The sequence below is a fragment of the Sprattus sprattus genome, assembly GCF_963457725.1.
Source record: "Sprattus sprattus genome assembly, chromosome: 3".
NCBI classification, from domain to species: Eukaryota; Metazoa; Chordata; class Actinopteri; order Clupeiformes; family Clupeidae; genus Sprattus; species Sprattus sprattus.
In genome coordinates this window covers 3836085-3853524 of record NC_137922.1, presented here as the reverse complement: position 1 = coordinate 3853524, position 17440 = coordinate 3836085, and the positions used below count along the sequence as shown (strand labels likewise).

The following is a 17440-nucleotide window of genomic DNA, read 5'->3' as shown; positions in this document are numbered from 1 at the left end:
GCATGTCCTTCATGTTATTAAAAGTCCCCCCAAAATACAGGGTTCTGTGCTATTTTAATAAAAACACCATCCATTTGTTCTGAGCAAATACTGTTTTTATAATGTTTTTATAATTCAAATATATCACCCCTCTTCTCACACACAGGCTTAATTTCAAAGTTATTAAACAGTGGTATTCTCTTCCATTCACAGTCACATGCAAGGCAGCATGCAGTACATGATAAAAGCTGATGAGAGACAGCCTTGATAGGGACAGCGGAGAAAGACAGAGACAGAGAGAGAGAGACAGAGAGAGAGACAGAGACAGAGACAGAGAGAGACAGAGACAGACAGACAGAGACAGACAACAAACGGGGATGCAATGATGCAGTCTCACTTGGAGTGCACATTTTATAAAAAAATATGGTTTTATATCTAATTTAGGTGTTAAATATATTATCTGCATCATAAAAAATATATAAAATCAGTTATTCCCTCTATTGTACACACAGTGAATGAGGTGGAGGCTGTGCTATACGGAGCCCTGCGCTGAGAACCATTTGGTGACGAGGCGGTGCAGGTGGGGTAGCCGGGCTTGGTCCAGTGCGTCCAGCAGAACCTCCAGGCCTGACGGGCTCTTCTTGCCCACCAGAACATCCAGCAGCTCCGACAGCTCCAGGTCCGCGGAACCCCGGTTCACACGCCTCAGAGCCCGCAGCAGCCTCTGGGTCAGCCTGCCCGAGTGCAGCCGGCCCAGAACAAACCGCACCATCTCCTGGTTACACACTTTAATGTCTGAAAGAGGAACACACACACACACACACTCAGACACTTATGTTATGCCTAACACCACGATATACTCGTAACTCAAGTTTCTTAAGTGACTGCCATATATTGCAGAAACTCAACAGAGTAAGGCAGCACGGCTACGGCAACAATGATGACTTTCGTTACTATTGGTAACCACTTCAAATGAGGCAGCACTGCTATGACATCTAGCAGTCAACAATTATTTGTATATTACCATGAGCACAGTGATTTATATTACCATGAGCACAAACTTTGAAGTGAAGTCTGCCTGCACTCACAGCCTACATCATGTGTCCCTGATGGACCCGTGCTCAGACTAAAGGCGGTTGTGGTCCAGACCTATGCCAGACTAAAGGCGGTTGTGGTCCGGACCCGTTTCAGAGGAGGGCCGGTTGTGGACCGGTGCTGGTTTTATCTGCCTGGAGTGCACTCACCTTGTGGCTGGACGCTGTTGGCCCTGCAGGAGGAGCAGAAGGTGTCGTGGATGTCGTCTCCAGGGATGAGCGTCTGGTTGTCAGCACACACTGAGTGGGTCTGGCAGGCGGCAGTGCTGGAGGACACGTTGGAGAAGAAGCCCTCCTCACACAGCTCACACTCCATGTCCCGCTCCCGCGTTCCTGTCATACACCACAGCCCACGTTAACAATACACCAACCGTGTATGTATATGTGTGTATGTGTTACTCATGTCACATTTCAGTCTGGGGAATTATTGTTGTTTACTGATACGTGTAATCACGTGGTTGTTGTATGATTTTGTGTGTTGTGCTCTAACCAGTGGGCGTTGTGAACGTTGTGGCAATAACTGTGGACTAATGAACCGATGGACCAATGGCCAGGCACAGAGTGTTGATTACGTGATTGGACACTGGACGGAGGAATCATTTTTATACAGGGTGACTGGAAGGAGCGGGAGGCGATTTCCCAGGTGACGCTGGAGTGATGACGTGATCCAGCCACAACCACAACTAAATCTGCACACAGGAGAAATACCAACTTCCGAAAGCTCGACTGCTGCTCTGAGGTAGAACACGGCCAAACATTCAACTGACGCTAATGACAAGACTTGGTCCACGTCGCAACCGTCATAAGCATCACTTTTTTTAATACAAATTATATCCACACAATTCGTACATGCTTACAATTTCTTTGATCGTAGACTTGGAAAATATAATACATTGTATAATCTTGTATATATTTGTTTTCCTTCTTTGAAAGATTCGGGTGGGCCTGGTCAGAAATGGGCGGGCCCAGGCCCACCCAGGCCCACCCATGGCGCCGTGCCTGGTGTGTGGCTGCCTGCCCTCTATAATACAATTGCTCAAATGTATTCATGTCTGGTATTGTGTGTCTCAGAGGGGTCTGACCCAGTGTAAACATTTATTTCGCAGTGATGACACTTTAACCATGACTAATTAACACAGCATGGGTGTGTGTTTGTGTGTGTGGGTCACCAGGACATGAACTATTAACACCTGACAGGCAGCATGGGTGTATGCAGGGTGCGATTGTCTCTCTCTGATTTTGACATCCCTACCTCAGCTGGATGCATTGCATCCACGGGGGGAAACGCCTAACATTATTTATAAAAACAGTGATTAAACAGGCAGGTTGTGACCGTTTTCACTTATAGCCTACATCGCTGGCACGTAAAGCTGGCACTTAACGTTCACCTGACTCCAACTGTCGGCAGTCTCTGAATTCGCGAACGTCCCCATGCACAAAAATACATTGTAAACATATCAATATTACATACACGGAAATTAGCAAAGCCAGCTAAATACTGTAAAACGAGGGAAAGATTAAACGAGTCCAGAGCAGCGAAGCGTCCTTTTTAACAGGACCCGCACTAAAAAAAAATCTAATCCAACCTGTACACAACATACGTAACTGCACAGTGGAAGAAGTTGAAGTGAATGCCCCATGAAGGCCGACATCAGAGCAAACAATTTACTTAGTCTTAATATTAGGTGAATTATTTGAACATGCTGTGAAATCTTATTGATTAGGTTTTGTTTTAGAGTCTGATTGGGTTGCCCTTAGGTTGGCCTTAGGTTCGCGTAATCGGCCCCTGTCCGTGTGGTGTGTGTGTGTCTTACCTGCAGTTTGTAGGCGTACTCCTTCCCCTGGTGGGCAGACGGTGTGCCTCAGGCAGTAGTCAAAGGTGGAGTCCTTGCAGAGGAACCATTCCAAGTAGTTCCGGAACTCCGTGTACTGAGACTTGCCACAGGGAAGACACTGGGTGGACATATCCCTCGAACAGTTGGTGCCCACAAACATCCCCAGGGGACATATGTCGCAAGTTAATGCCTCTGAATCTTTCCAGGGATACTCGGGAGTCGAGCACGGCAAAACTGCGATAGCAAAGAAGACCGCAACGTACAACTGCGAGAGGAGAAAATAACAAGGTAAACGATGAGTGATTTATACGTAAAATTCCAGCAGCGGCGTATAACTGACTTGGCAAGCCCTAGTGCAGACCTCATTGACAGGCCCCCTAAACGACTTATTGCAAGGCGAGATAATGAATGATGCGGTTGGCTAGGCGCAGGCACATGAACTTATGAAAGATGTAGGCTACAATACACAACATTAAGGGCTGATACAATGTGTTTTCATGAAAACACCAGTAAACATAATATTTCATCGATCAAACTGATTTTGGAGAAATGGGAGCACATGGGAAAACATTAATACAACTTCTTCAGGGGGTAATCAAACATTATTGTGAATTACGAACATTTGCATGGATTTATGGGAGCAGCGACTCGACAGCGGGTCTGTCATGGCAAAAAGTGACTGGGCGCAAAAAGAGCCAGGGTGATGTAGGCCTAATCTTGGCTTTCGAACGACTCTTGAGTGACCAATGATAGCATCACGTAACGCTGACACCACGTAGACTACTAGCCCGGGCACTTTTTGGCTATCAGTCAGAGAGTCTCAAGTCAGCTCGTTTCCCGATTTTGGTTTTCTCATCTCAAAACGAAAATCCGTTGGCCGCAAAGCATACGGACGATGAGGTATGTTAGGCGACATTGGGTTTCTTGAAAGGCACCCTATAAATAAAATGTATAATTATTATTATTAATGCAGCGCAAGTCTGACTTCCAAAAAGGAAGCAACTGTCACTCAAGAGTCGTTCGAAAGCCAAAATTACATCACCCGGCAGTGTTGCCAGGCGTACCGTAATTATCGTATGTGTACCATAATTTTGCCGTCTGTACGATAAACGACCAATAATCCCAAAAAAGGCCAAATATACGCTACGATAATTTGACCATTCCGTGAATGTGTGGTTATTATCCGTTGTAATCAGCCTGTCGCAACTGTCTGTCGGTTTTTCTGACGGCATCTGACAAGTGACAAGTTTCAAGCCAATCCTGCTTTTCTAAATGCGAGCTTGCCTCAGAACAACGGTAATGATTGGCTGAATAGTCCACTGCGCCCGCTCCATGAAAAAAAGGAAAATTAGAAGAAGCAGAGCCGAAGAAAGCAGAGGTGGTCTGGAAGAACCATGGAAAAAAATGAGAGAATCTGGAGGAGAAGGAGACGGAGAGGCTAAGAAAACGGCGGGGCAGAGTCGAAGTAAGCGCCTACAAAACTTAGCCTATAGAAAGTGGGAGAGCCAATTTGTTCTCAAGTGAAGCTGATTACTGGTTGTTTTACATACTAGACACGATTCAGTTTGCTAAAACATTTACGAGTTCTACATTTATATTAGTATGTGTTTAAATGTGCATTGTGGATAGCCTACCCGTTGACAAGTGTAGAATGGGTTAGCCTACTCACCATAAACATATCCGCTGTATCCCAACTGTCTGAGTCTCGAGAAAAGAACCGACTCCCAGTTGTCCCGGTATTTATCAACATTTGACTTTGTCACTAACCAATCATATTCCAAACAGTTCCACCCTCACAGGTAAGTAGTGATGCGCGCAGTGGCATAGCAGGGGTTTTGGCCGTCCTGTGCGGTAGCCAAATTCGCCGCCTTGTAAAGGGGCTATTTACCAGCCTAATTGCTGCCCCCTGCAGGTTACCTATTTGGACAGATTTACCTGGGCACTGAATCAAGACAAACGCAGACCAAGAAGTATGGAAAAGCAAGGACTTTTATTTATCTTTGTAAAAGCACCTTGAGGAGAGAGCAGTGGCCGGAACATGCATCACATCGATGTAAAGTGCTAAGTGCTGATTAATAAATAGATAAATAACACGAGATGTAGGCCTATACACAGGAACAGATGGATCTATAAATTAGCAACACATACACAGCAAATTCATCGGTGTTTCAGATGGGCAAAGTACAAACACGTAAAACCAGTTAAAACCAGTCAAATTCATCCCAATTACAATGTCAGTGCTAAAATCCACATCAAAAGCCACAAGGCGTCCACAGCACGCATAAGCACAGCAAACCAAGGCAAAATATATCCCCTCCTATTCCTCAGTACAGACACGGCACTTTGCACGGGACATGAGCTTGCTCTGCTTCCTGTTCACACATGAACACACTAACAGACATAAAGAAACCCGCCGGGGAACACAATTCCCCGGAAAACAACAAAACATTAGGCACACACAATACTACCTGATAGGCTGGCCTCCTCGCCGCGACTGCCGGACGTGGGGTAAAATGGTGGTACACTGACCAGTATTTCGCCGCCCGCAACTATAGTCTAACGCACTACGTCCAATTGTTACATATCATGTTTTCACGCGACGCATCACTCACCCACGTCCTGGCACGGCAGGCCTCGGCTTGGAGCTCAACCGTATCTCCTGTCCCTAACCTCCTGTTCCTTCTTCTTCTTCTTCTATGGAGTTTTACGGCAGCTGGCATCCATGATGTTGCATTGCTGCCTCCTACTGGACTAATGTCCCACAGAATTAGATTCTCCCATAAAGTCCAGTGTCAAATAAAAATTTTAAAAAGTGACGCTTTCCCTCCCCAGTTGTTCCCACATCAAGTACGCTTTTTAAGGAAACTTCCTTCATCCCACATTGCCTTAGGCGCCTGAACAAGTCTTGTCTATAAGGTTCATAATTCCTGCAAAATAGCAATACGTGTTCAACAGTCTCCCTCTGCTGACAAGAACACAGTCCGTCCTGGTGCTTTCCCAAAACACACAATGTGCTATTGAGACATGTATGGCCTATTCTCAGTCTCGCAATGATCACCTCCTCCTTACGCTTACCACTAGTGCAAGTCATACCTGAGCCAGAAACACTACCAATAATGGAATATAGATGTCTGCCCTTTGTGTCTTGATCCCAAAGCTGTTGCCACTTAATAAGAGAATACTGCCACACAATACTCTTTCCTTCAGACTTGGACAGTGTCAGAGGAACATCTATGGCTCCTTTTCGAGTCGCTTCCTTGGCCAACGCATCCACCTTCTCATTCCATCTGATTCCCACATGGGCAGGTACCCATAAAAATGACACCTTCACTCCCTTTATGCATACATTATTGAGTGCCAATAGTATGTCATACACAATATCCTGCCGCCCCTTTGACATTCCCTTCCCAAGGCTTTTGACTGCAGACATTGAGTCACTGCATATTAGAACCTTCCTATCTCGTAGTTGATCCGCCCACTGCACAGCCATCAAGATGGCATATAGCTCAACTGTAAACACATGCAACGAATCAGACGTCCTCTTTTAGCCAGAAACATTCATTTTCGGAACAAAAAAGGCTTCTCCAGTAACCCCTGACTCCTGATCCTTCGATCCATCAGTAAATATTAAAACCCAGTCATGGTATCTTTCTTCTGTATGACAGTGAAAACTATACACTAACTCCACCTCTGGGTCCTTCTCCTTCATTTCAAGTAGTGACTGTCAGGTCAATATCTGGAACATGTAGCTGCCACACAGGAATCACAGGCCATATTACTGCTGAGCAAAAAGAGCGATGTAGCACATTCATTTCTCGCGCCACAGATTCTCCAGTCCACCCAAAACTCGACAAATCTGCCACCACACTCTCCCAACTTGGCTCAATAACATTTCTCACTGGATGATCAGGTCGCTGACCCATCAGATTCACCCAATAGTTGGCCTGCAGCTGTCTTCTCCTCAGCCCAAGAGGCATTTCCCCAGTAATCACTTGCAAGGCGCACACAGGAGAGGACCGCACAGCTCCAGTACATATAGCAGTAGCCTGAACTACATCAAGCTTGGCCAGCACGGATGCCGCCGCAGAGGCATACACCAAACACCCATACTCAATCCTCGCCCTGATCAAGTATACATAAATCAATTTCAAAGAGGCCAAATCAGCTCCCCACTCTTTCCCAGCAAGACACCTCATTAAATTCAGAACAGTTTTACATTTATCTACAACCCTGGAGATATGAATTCTCCACGTTAGTCTAGTGTCAAACAACACACCCAGGAATTTAAAACAAGACACCCTCTCCACAGGACAATTGTACAGTTGCAGTTTCAAACTATCGCATATTTTCTTCCTCGTAAAAAACATTGCCTTCGTCTTCTCCACTGAAAATCTAAAGCCCCACTTTCTACCCCATTCCACCACAGTTGTTAGAGCTTCCTGAACTCTCTTCATAATGTGTTTCACATTTTTCCCTCTTTTCCACAAGCAAAGAGGGACTGTCCAATATCAGGCTGTACTCCAGAAAAAACATCATTAAACATTATATTGAAGAGGAGGGGGCTGACCACACCTCCTGTTCCTATACAAACAAACCCCTTATATCCCCGTTTAGCAATTGCTTCATGCAACACAGGTGTGTAGTGACGTTTAAGCCGGCGGGCGGGCAGGACCCCGCCCCCCACATTGTCGTTCATTCAAACGCCTGCTTACAGCCTCCCTTCAAGGAGGATTTCCTACTGGTGCGAAGTTTTGTTATTGTTGTCAATATGCATTTGAAGCTCCGCGATTTCTGTCCTAGCGTCATAAAAACTACATCCCCATAAACCTCCAATCTTCTTTACAGATATATAGAGTTTGAAAAATAATAAAAATTAGGGCTATTCATCTGTTAAATGCATGGTAAAGAAGGCGGTGAGGACAAACGTATCCACTTTGAGCTAGTTGCTGTGGTCACCTAGTTATGCTAGCTAAGGATAACTAAGGATCTAACATTAAACGATTTTTAAATGGAAGAGTCCATTTACATAAAATGATAGTTATCTAGCTGATGTTACGATGATATGAAATACGAAAACAACCAGAAGAAACATCTATGTATATAATGTTCTTCATAAGCGTAGGATACCCTGCTTGACAATGTTGCAGAATGCAGTCCTAAAGTAAAATTTGTCACTAAACACAAAGGTGGTGTGTTTTTTTTACTGTTCCCACACTGTACTCGTCTAGGGGCATAGTCTGGGTGTTGTCTTTTCTCTCCTCCCCTCCCCAATGTTATGCTGTCATTCTTCCCTATATTTAGCCAGTTTCACTCTGGCAGGGGGACTGCCAATGAAAACTAGCCTTTTGGCTACAATTGGGTGCATTTACATGTTAATGTTTATTAATGCACACTGTCCCTCTTCATCAAATAAACAAATCAATCAATCAATCAACCCCCCCACCATATAAAAAAAATGTAGTTGATGTTGTATTGAACAGGCAAACTTTATTAAAATATATTAACATTTGTGTACTAAGTTGTGGAACTTGGAACTGATTTAAACATAATAAGAATAATAAAACCTTAGTTTAAATAAAAAACAAAACGTTTTTATAAACATTTTTTTGACATCCCTTCTTTTTGTTACCCTTTTTGGATATCCCAAACATGAGTAAGACTTTATCTGAAGCCCTGATGGTCCAGCAGCTGATTTCTAAGTTTCCTGAATGCATTTCAAAATATTGCCTTAACCCTTGTATGGTGTTCGGGTCTGATTTCTGTTTATCAAAACAAAAATAATACTTCTAGTAATTTTTTCAAACTAAGACTCATTGGCTTTGGCTCATTTTCTGCAAAGAACAGATATCAGGCTAAATTTTCATTGAGCGCACACCGGCACACCAGTTATAGACCAATAGTGTGGAAAACTCCATTCTGGACAGTATTAGGGCTGAGGTGTTGTGCACACGCACAAACTTTCCTCTTCTTTTTCGTGCCAGCTGATAACAATGTAAGTGTAATTTCATGTTCCTGCTAGCTTTACTTTCTTTATGTTGATGTTTACTAGCATTAGCCTAGTAATTTCTCGCATACTTGTTCTAGCCCGTCTACGATGCTAATACGGAGAACCAATAGTTTTTATATCGCTGGTAGCTTAGAGTTCAGACCGCCAGGCCATTTGTGGTCTTAGAGTGTCATCTTGTGGTATAGTAAGGTAATAGCATTGTAAATACAGTTTTGCTGATGCACTGAGTGCAGGTATTCATATATTATTATTTCAGTTGGTTTGCATAGCAATTCTGTTTATTGCATAATAGTGAATTATATATTATAAATTATTCATAATTGATAGATAATTGTGTATATTGTTCAGATGTATATATTTACTTATATTGGTACAGATTTCGAATGATATTTATTTATATTATATTCTGTATTACTTTATTCTACAGAAACCACACGAACACCTTCAAATACCTGGAATGTATGATTATTCCACTGCAAGCACTAAATGCACTTGATCAACCCGCTGGAGGTTAAACACAAATAAACCTGTTTTTACTACACCTGAAGGTTGTGGCTACTCTCTGACCAGAGTACGTTGTCAGATAAGGGCAAACCAGTGTGTAACGCATACGGACTTCACAAATAGCACTGACCTCTCAAATGGGGAAAGTTATGGAAAGGATGGTTAATGATAGGTTAGTCTACTATCTTGAGACTAAAAGTATGATTAATGTATATCAGAGTGGTTTCAGAAGGGGAAGGAGCACAATGGATCCTATGGTAGGTCTGGAATATGACATTAGGAAAGCTCAGGTTAATAAGGAGACTGGTGGCGGTATTTTTTGATATTGAAAAAGCCTATGATATGGTGCGGAAGCAGGGCCTTCTTATAAAGCTAAAACAGTTGGGAATAAGAGGGAGAGTGCTTTGCTGGGTTAAGGATTTTCTATCAGAAAGGAAAATAGCAGTTAGTATAAATGGAGGTCTTAGTACACAGTATGAGGTAGAGAATGGTATTCCTATACTATCCTCTACTAGTCCTCTACTATTCTCAATTGCTATAAATGACATTTTTAAGGATGTTGATAGTGCTGTTGAGGTAGCATTATTTGCTGACGATGGAGTGGTGTGGAAAAGAAGAAGAAATGTGGAATTTATAGTTAGTAAAATGCAAGTGGCAATAAGTCAAATTGAAAAACACATTTGAGTTGGGAGATAGATTCTCTGTAAATAAATCCAAGACTGTCTTTTTTACTAGAAAGAGGCATATTAATGAGGATCTAAAGATCAGAATATATGGCAGTGAATTAGAGAGAGTGAAGTGTTTTGCCTGGGGCTGTGGTTTGATCAAAAGCTTCTGTGGGCAGAGCATATTGATAAGGTGGTGGTAAAATGTAAAAAAAAAAAAAAAAAAAAGTACTTAATGTGACGAGGTGTTTGAGGGGTGTTGATTGGGGGGCAAACAGGAATGCATTAAGTGCAATTTACACAGGGTTAATTCGGTCTGGGATTGACTATGGGTGTTTTATTTATGGTTCTGCTGCATCAAGCCATCTAATGAAGCTGGATGTGGTCCAATACAAAGCTCTGAGAGTGTGCTGTGGAGCATTTAAGACCACCCCGCAGCAGCATTACAGGTAGAAATGGGGAAAATGCCACTCAGACTGAGAAGGGAGCAGCTGGCATTGGTTTACTGGACCAACCTTAAGGGACACAGGAATGATCACCCATGTAAAAAAGTGCTGTTGCCCTGCAGGAGAAGGAAAGAAAATATTGTGTATGAGGTGTTGCAGTTAGCAAATCGTATGCAGAAGGCAGGAATCAGTATTTCCTTTAGGTGGGTTCCAGCACACATTGGAGTAGTGTAAGAGTATTTTTGTACTTTTTGCGTGTTGGTTCAGGACTTGGAAGCACACCGATACGAAGTTGTTGTAACAAGAGAGCTTTACTTGATAAGTTGTGGCACAAATACAGTTGAGTTTAACAGGATCAATTTCATCATTTCAACAAATTGATTTGTCTCTGTTTTGTTACCGACTTTCAACCACGAGAATGAGTAAGATCTTTAATAAGAGTCTCAACAACGTTTATAGGCTACGTGTAGCTATTTGTTTTGTCTTTGTGAGAATGAGTAAGATCTTTAATAAGAGTCTCAACAACGTATAGTAGGCTAAGATCTTTAATAAGAGTCTCAACAACGTAGATGTCTCAGTTGCGCCCGTCTCTATGCAATGCGGCACGGATTGCCAGATCGCGTCCTAAGTGAAGCACGCTTCATTCACAAAGTGGCGAGTCTCGCCCACTCGTGGAGTGCCAGATCGCTTGAAGCGCAAGTGGCGACTCTCGCCCACTCGCAATGTCCCTGATTACGTCCCGGACCTCCTGGACAAAGACGTTTTTGCTAGCCTATTTGATTTGCTTCTTTGCCGGTTTACCTGTGGATAAAGTGAGTATTTTTCCCTGGACTTAGTAAGTTTGATTTCTAAACCCTTTTTATTAGGGCCCGAGCTGCTGAAAGCAGCGAAGCCCTATTGTTTTTCTACTGTTTATTATTCTTATTTTCTTTTTCTTAACGGAACTTGCTGGAAATCTCACCAAATTTAAGTTCTTTTGCGTTGAAAGAATTTTCGGGCGGGGCAAAATGGCTCTGTAGTGCCCCCTAGAAATTGCAAATACCCCTCTGCATTGGGGTTAGTTTGGCATAGCTCGACGAAATTGGGTACACACCTTTATCATGCCCAGATGCACCAAAAAGTGTATTGCCGCCATGGTGGCAGGTCATCAGGAAGTTGGCAATTTTGAGTGGAACATGCGTTTTGACTGCATTTTTGCCCTTTTGCTCACCTCTCATCTGATCGAACTCCTCCTACAGATTTAATGGAAATGCCTTCAAACTTGATCAGGATACTCTTGGGGGATCAAATTGTATTGAGCGATTTTCCAAAATCTCAAAGGTGTGGGCGTTGCTGACCCTCAAACTTTTACGACTCGCCGGTGCTCGCCACAAAACGCAAAGTCACTTATAATTCCAGCCTGCATTGTCCGATCCTGACCAAACGTCATAGGGTGGAAGCTGGACCCGGCCTGAACGCGGACATATGCCTATAATGCAGCACGCCTATAGCGCCACCTGTTGGTGGTTGGAATCGTCACTCTGTTTCCACACCTGGCGTCTGATCGAACTCCTCCTACAGATTTAATGGAAATCCCTTCAAACTTGGTCAGGGTACTCTTCAGCCATGGGGGATCAAATTGTATTGAGGGATTGTCCAAAATCTCAAAGGTGTGGGCGTGGCAGACCCTCAAACTTTTATGACTCGCCAGTGCTCGCCATTTTCACACCTCGCATCTGATTGAACTCCTCCTACAGATTTATTGGAAATCCCTTCAAACTTGGTCAGGATACTCTTCAGCTATTGGGGGATCAAATTGTAGTGAGGGATTGTTCAAAATCTCAAAGGTGTGGGCATGGCAGACCCTCAAACTTTCACGACTCGCCAGTGCTCGCCAAAACCACAAAGTCACTTAAAACTCCTGCCTGCATTGTCCGATCCTGACCAAAAATCACAGGATGGACGCTGGACCCGACCTGAACGCGTACATATCCCCATAATGCCACTCGCCTATAGCGCCACCTGTTGGTGGTTGGAAACATCGCACATTGTCCGATCCTGACCAAACTTCATAGGGTGGACGCTGGACACAGCCTGAACACGGACATATGCCTATAATGCCACTCGCCTATAGCGCCACCTGTTGGTTTTTGGAAACCTCGCTTTCTTTATTCTTTACGCTGTATTGGTGTGATGTTTTGATGTACGTGGCATTCTCACGGCTTGCTCTACGCTTGACGGACGGCTGTGCGGTGCACGTCGGCCATCGACCGGCGCCTTCTCCGACGCGCGCACGTGCTCGGGCCCGTTCAACGCTGCTTGCAGCTTTAATTTGTTTTATTTTTCTAATTCATCTAGTATAATAAATCACTAATTTTCAACTTTGAAACTATCTGCTTATACTGTGAAGTTCATCATCTTCTCTGAAGTAGGGGCGTCTCATCCTCTGCCAGTATATGGTAGTTAGGGGAAATACAGGGTAAGTTGCACATACAGACACTTATGCTGGTATTCTATCATTTAGGTCATCACTGTGACATGTACAAATCCTAAAGCCCTAACTATTATATTCTTTTCACTTTAGGCAGGTTAGGCTTGAGACTAGTAAGGGACTCAGATCCTTTTATTTCCAGCCTTTCAGGGAAGAGTTATTTATCCCTACTAAGCAGACGTAGGTCCCATCCGTTACATATAGAAGTTGTACTAGCATTTGAATTCAAAGTTTACACTTTAATCTACCAAAGCAGGCTACTCACCATTTAACAATACAACTCCCACAAGTTACAGATTATCATCGTACAACATTTGCAACACTGGCGCGCGGTGGCATTTCTTATTGAAATTCTTATAAAGGCAGAGTTACAGACGCACCATATTCTTAGGCTCATTAACATTAATTTAGGGTCATTAAGTAGGGTAATTAAGTAGCCTAGGTTAAGTCTTTAATAGCTCACTTAATATGTGTCATGATTACCAAACAAGGCCTAGATATTTACCCAAACATACACTCTAAAAAGTAATTCAGGGGACCTTTTACAACCACTTAATTATGACCGCCTTGCGGTTTGCCAATTTTCTGTCAACGATTCCCTGGACACTGAAACACTGGGGTGCACGAAATTTGGTGGGCATGTAGCCCCACTAGATTAGAGTGGAATCTTTGATTTTCATTTTGATCCGTTGCACCCGTCGGACTGGACCCCTTTTAAAGAGGGTGGGGCGATTCAGTTTTCTGTGAATAAGTCGAAAACCTTAGGGCCTATGAGGACCACATTTTTTTTGTATGTTGGTCTTAAAAGGCCACGTCAACCATTCCACTACCACTTATTTCATGTACAGCGTCACCTAGTTACAAATGAAAAAGCAAAAATGGAGTGTTGTAAAAAATGTTAATTGTAAGTTGACAAGGTCAGAACTGCACGAAATCGGAGGTGTGGGATCATTATGACACCTTCTGATTGCACGTTAAGTTTCGTGGAATTCCGTTCACGGGGGGGCATGCAATAAATTGATTTATATGGTTATACACCAACTGGCCTGTAGGTGGCACGACACAGTTTTCTTCGAATATCCCGAGAACCGTAGGGCCTAGGAGGGCCAAATTGTTCTTGTATGTTTGTGTTAAGGGGCCATGTCAACCCATACCATAACCAGTCATTACATGTATAGCGCCACCTAGTTAAAAATTAAAAAGCAAAAATTAGGTGTTTTAATCGCATATATGTCAAACCTGTAACCATCCAACTTCGGTAGAGTTTTTGTCCAAGGATGTAGCAAAATGGCTCTGTAGCGCCCCCTAGAACATTTAAACAAAACCTGCGCATTGGGGTTATTTTGGCGTAGCTTGACGGAATTCGGTACACGTCTTCATCATGCTTGGACGCACCAAAAAGTCTCTTGACGCCATGGTGGCAGGTCCACAGGAAGTCGGCCATTTTGAGTGGAAGATGCGTTTTGACGGCGTTTGCACACCTTGCATCTGATCGAACTCCTCCGACAGATTTAATGGTAACGCCTTGAAATGTGGTCAGGTTACTCTTCAGCCATGGGCGACTAAAAGTTATAGAAGATTTTCTCATTAGTCGGAAGGTGTGGGCGTTGCAGACCCTCACACTTTGCCAACTTGCCAGTGCTTGCCACAAAACACAAAGTCTCTTATAACTCTTGCGTACATGGTTTGATCCAGAGAAAATGTCTTAGGGTGGACGCTGGATCCGGCCCGAACGCGTAAATATGCCTGACTGATATCACCTATAGAGCCACCTGTTGGTTGTTGGAAATATACCAAAACAATCCACAAAAAAGTAGTACACAAAACATTACATAACCAAATCATCAAAATCTATCACAAATAATTCCTTTAATACATAAAATTGAAACACAATTTACACACACAAAACACACTGACAACCATGACTCATTCTGTGCCAAAACCTACTGAGCAGTTCGGCGGTCATATTTTGTAACGCTTTGCGTTACGTAATGCATGGTTGCAAGATAAAAATTAACTCCCACACTGGATTTGTCTGTAGCATAGAATATTATATGTGTATTATATGTATAGGTTATTATAGGTTTAGCATACTGTATTGTATATTTATCTTGTATATTGATTAAGGTGCTTACATGTAATCATTATATGTAAAGGTTATTATATGTTTACCATGTGTAAATTATGTACAGAGTACTTGTGTGTATGTCATTTTATGCTATACTATGTTATGTTATGTTATGGTAGGTTGTTGTGCGGTGCCTTGTTTTAAGAATTTCAGTGCCCAGTCCGACCCTATTTTGGACAGGAAAGAGCACTGTGTATGAACTCATAATCATCACACAATGTTTGTGATGTTTAACATCATGTACATAATGAAGAATGGATGCATTTGGGATTAGTTTTTCTTGTCGCATCAAAACCCTTTCATGCATTGTACATCTATGACTGCACAGTCTGGTCCTAGTATTATGTATTGTTAAACGGTGAGTACTTTGGTAGATTAAAGTGTAAACTTTGAATACAAATGCTAGTACAACTTCTATACATTATCTGTAAGGTTGTGAGTGTGCAGTGGTAATGTAAGTTGGATTCGTAAAACGTATTTTAGGAAATAAATGATATTGCTTGACCGTGTTGCTATTTGTTTTGTCTCTTTAAACAAATACATGACATTGTTTGACCGTGTAGCTATTTGTTTTGTCTCTGTGAGAATGAGTAAGAGCTTTATGGGAGTCTCAACCACGTTTATAGTAGGCTATGTGCGCCGTCTCAACCACGTTTATAGTAGGCAATGTGCGCATGCAATATAATTTATAATAATTACAAAAAATACAATATAATATACATTATCTGTAAGGTTGTGAGTGTGCGGTGGTAATGTAAGTTGGATTCGTAAAACGTAATAAATGACATTGCTTGACCGACCACGAGAATGAGTAAGATCTTTAATAAGAGTCTCAACAACGTTTATAGGCTACGTGTAGCTATTTGTTTTTTCTTTGTGAGAATGAGTAAGATCTGTAATAAGAGTCTCATCATCGTATATAGTAGGCTAAGGCAGGGGTTTTCAAAGTGGGTGCCGCGGGGCTTGCTCAGGGGTGCCGCGGAATGGCCCAAGGCTTGATCATTTAATGATATAAAAAAAAACATATTATCAATTTCAAAATTAATTGTATTGTTATTATATCAATTTAAATTGTACTTGCAGCACAAACAACAATAGGCTACAGTTTAGAGTTGATTCAGGGCGTAACGTCAACAGTTCTTTCCTTGACTTCGTTCGTTATTCCGTATTGACAGCAGGTGGAGGAGTGCAGGGCCTCGTTTCCCGATAACGACGTATCTTAACGGCCTACGTGGATTTTGGCGACATCGTAGACTCATCATAGCCGTAAGTGCGGCGTCGGGAAACCGCTCTGCAAGGATCCCTCTTACGACCGATTTCAAGTCCTTTTTAGCGTTCGGGAAACTAGGCCCAGGTAGGTAGGCGCAATGGATACGTTTTTAAAGAGAGTGCATCCACCTCCACAGAAACAGACATCGGATTCGAATTCAGCAAAAAGAAACGATTATAAAGATTTGTACCTCCAGTATGGGTTCACTTGGTGTGGCGAGGTAACTTGCCCCACACCAGTATGCCTGCCTGGTCTGCAGGGAGACGTTGGCTAATGCAGCCATGGTGCCCAGGTTGCCAAGGCACCTGGAGACCAAACACCCGGCACACCAGAACAGACATTGAATATTGCAAAAAACTTAAAACACAGTGACAGAATACCACACAGAGCGAACGTATGCTTTCTATTAGGGATGTGCATCTCATCACTGAGGAAGATGCGATACACATCTCGATGCACTGCCAACGATCCGATACATTAAAGATACATAAAAGCAGCTACTAATGCGATACGATACGATCCACCCCTATTGCGATGCAGTACGATTCGACACGATGCGATTCGACACGATGCGATTCAACAAGGTGCGATACAAAATAATGCAATTTTATATTATTCATAATGATTCATTTATTTGTCATACAACAAATCATTAAAAAGGTATCTGACAAAATATAACATGTATATGTACGTGTGTAAGTGTTCTCTAAATGTCTTTTTTTTTTTTTTTTTAACTGTAGGCCTACCAAGCAGTCACAACACAGTTTGCTTCATCCTAAACATGTGGATCAAATGCCTCACGCAATCAATTGAACTTATTTGCCCTATTTTAAGGTTTTTCTTTAGGTTTTGAGTTGATCCACATGATCAGGATGAAGAAAAAAGTATAATGGAGACTAGCTGCTAGATTTCCTTTTCCAATTTAAGGAAGGCACAGGTAAATTCAAGTAACAAATAGAGAGTTTAGCTACGGTATATGGAGTATATTCTTACCTCTTCCTCCATCATCACCTCTGCTATTATCTTTAAAAATACCATGTCC

General features: G+C 42.6%; 1 protein-coding gene across 1 annotated transcript; it reads right to left on the bottom strand.

The window, feature by feature from the left end:
• Positions 1-511: 511 nt before the first annotated feature.
• On the bottom strand, positions 512-16681 carry LOC308362086 (tumor necrosis factor receptor superfamily member 6B-like; the record flags this gene model as incomplete). Its single annotated transcript, XM_080834581.1, has 4 exons — positions 512-774; positions 1224-1406; positions 2888-3173; positions 16589-16681. The coding sequence occupies 4 exons, from the start codon at positions 16679-16681 to the stop codon at positions 512-514; spliced, it is 825 nt and encodes a 274-aa protein (XP_080690707.1).
• Between the last annotated feature and the right edge of the window lie 759 nt (positions 16682-17440).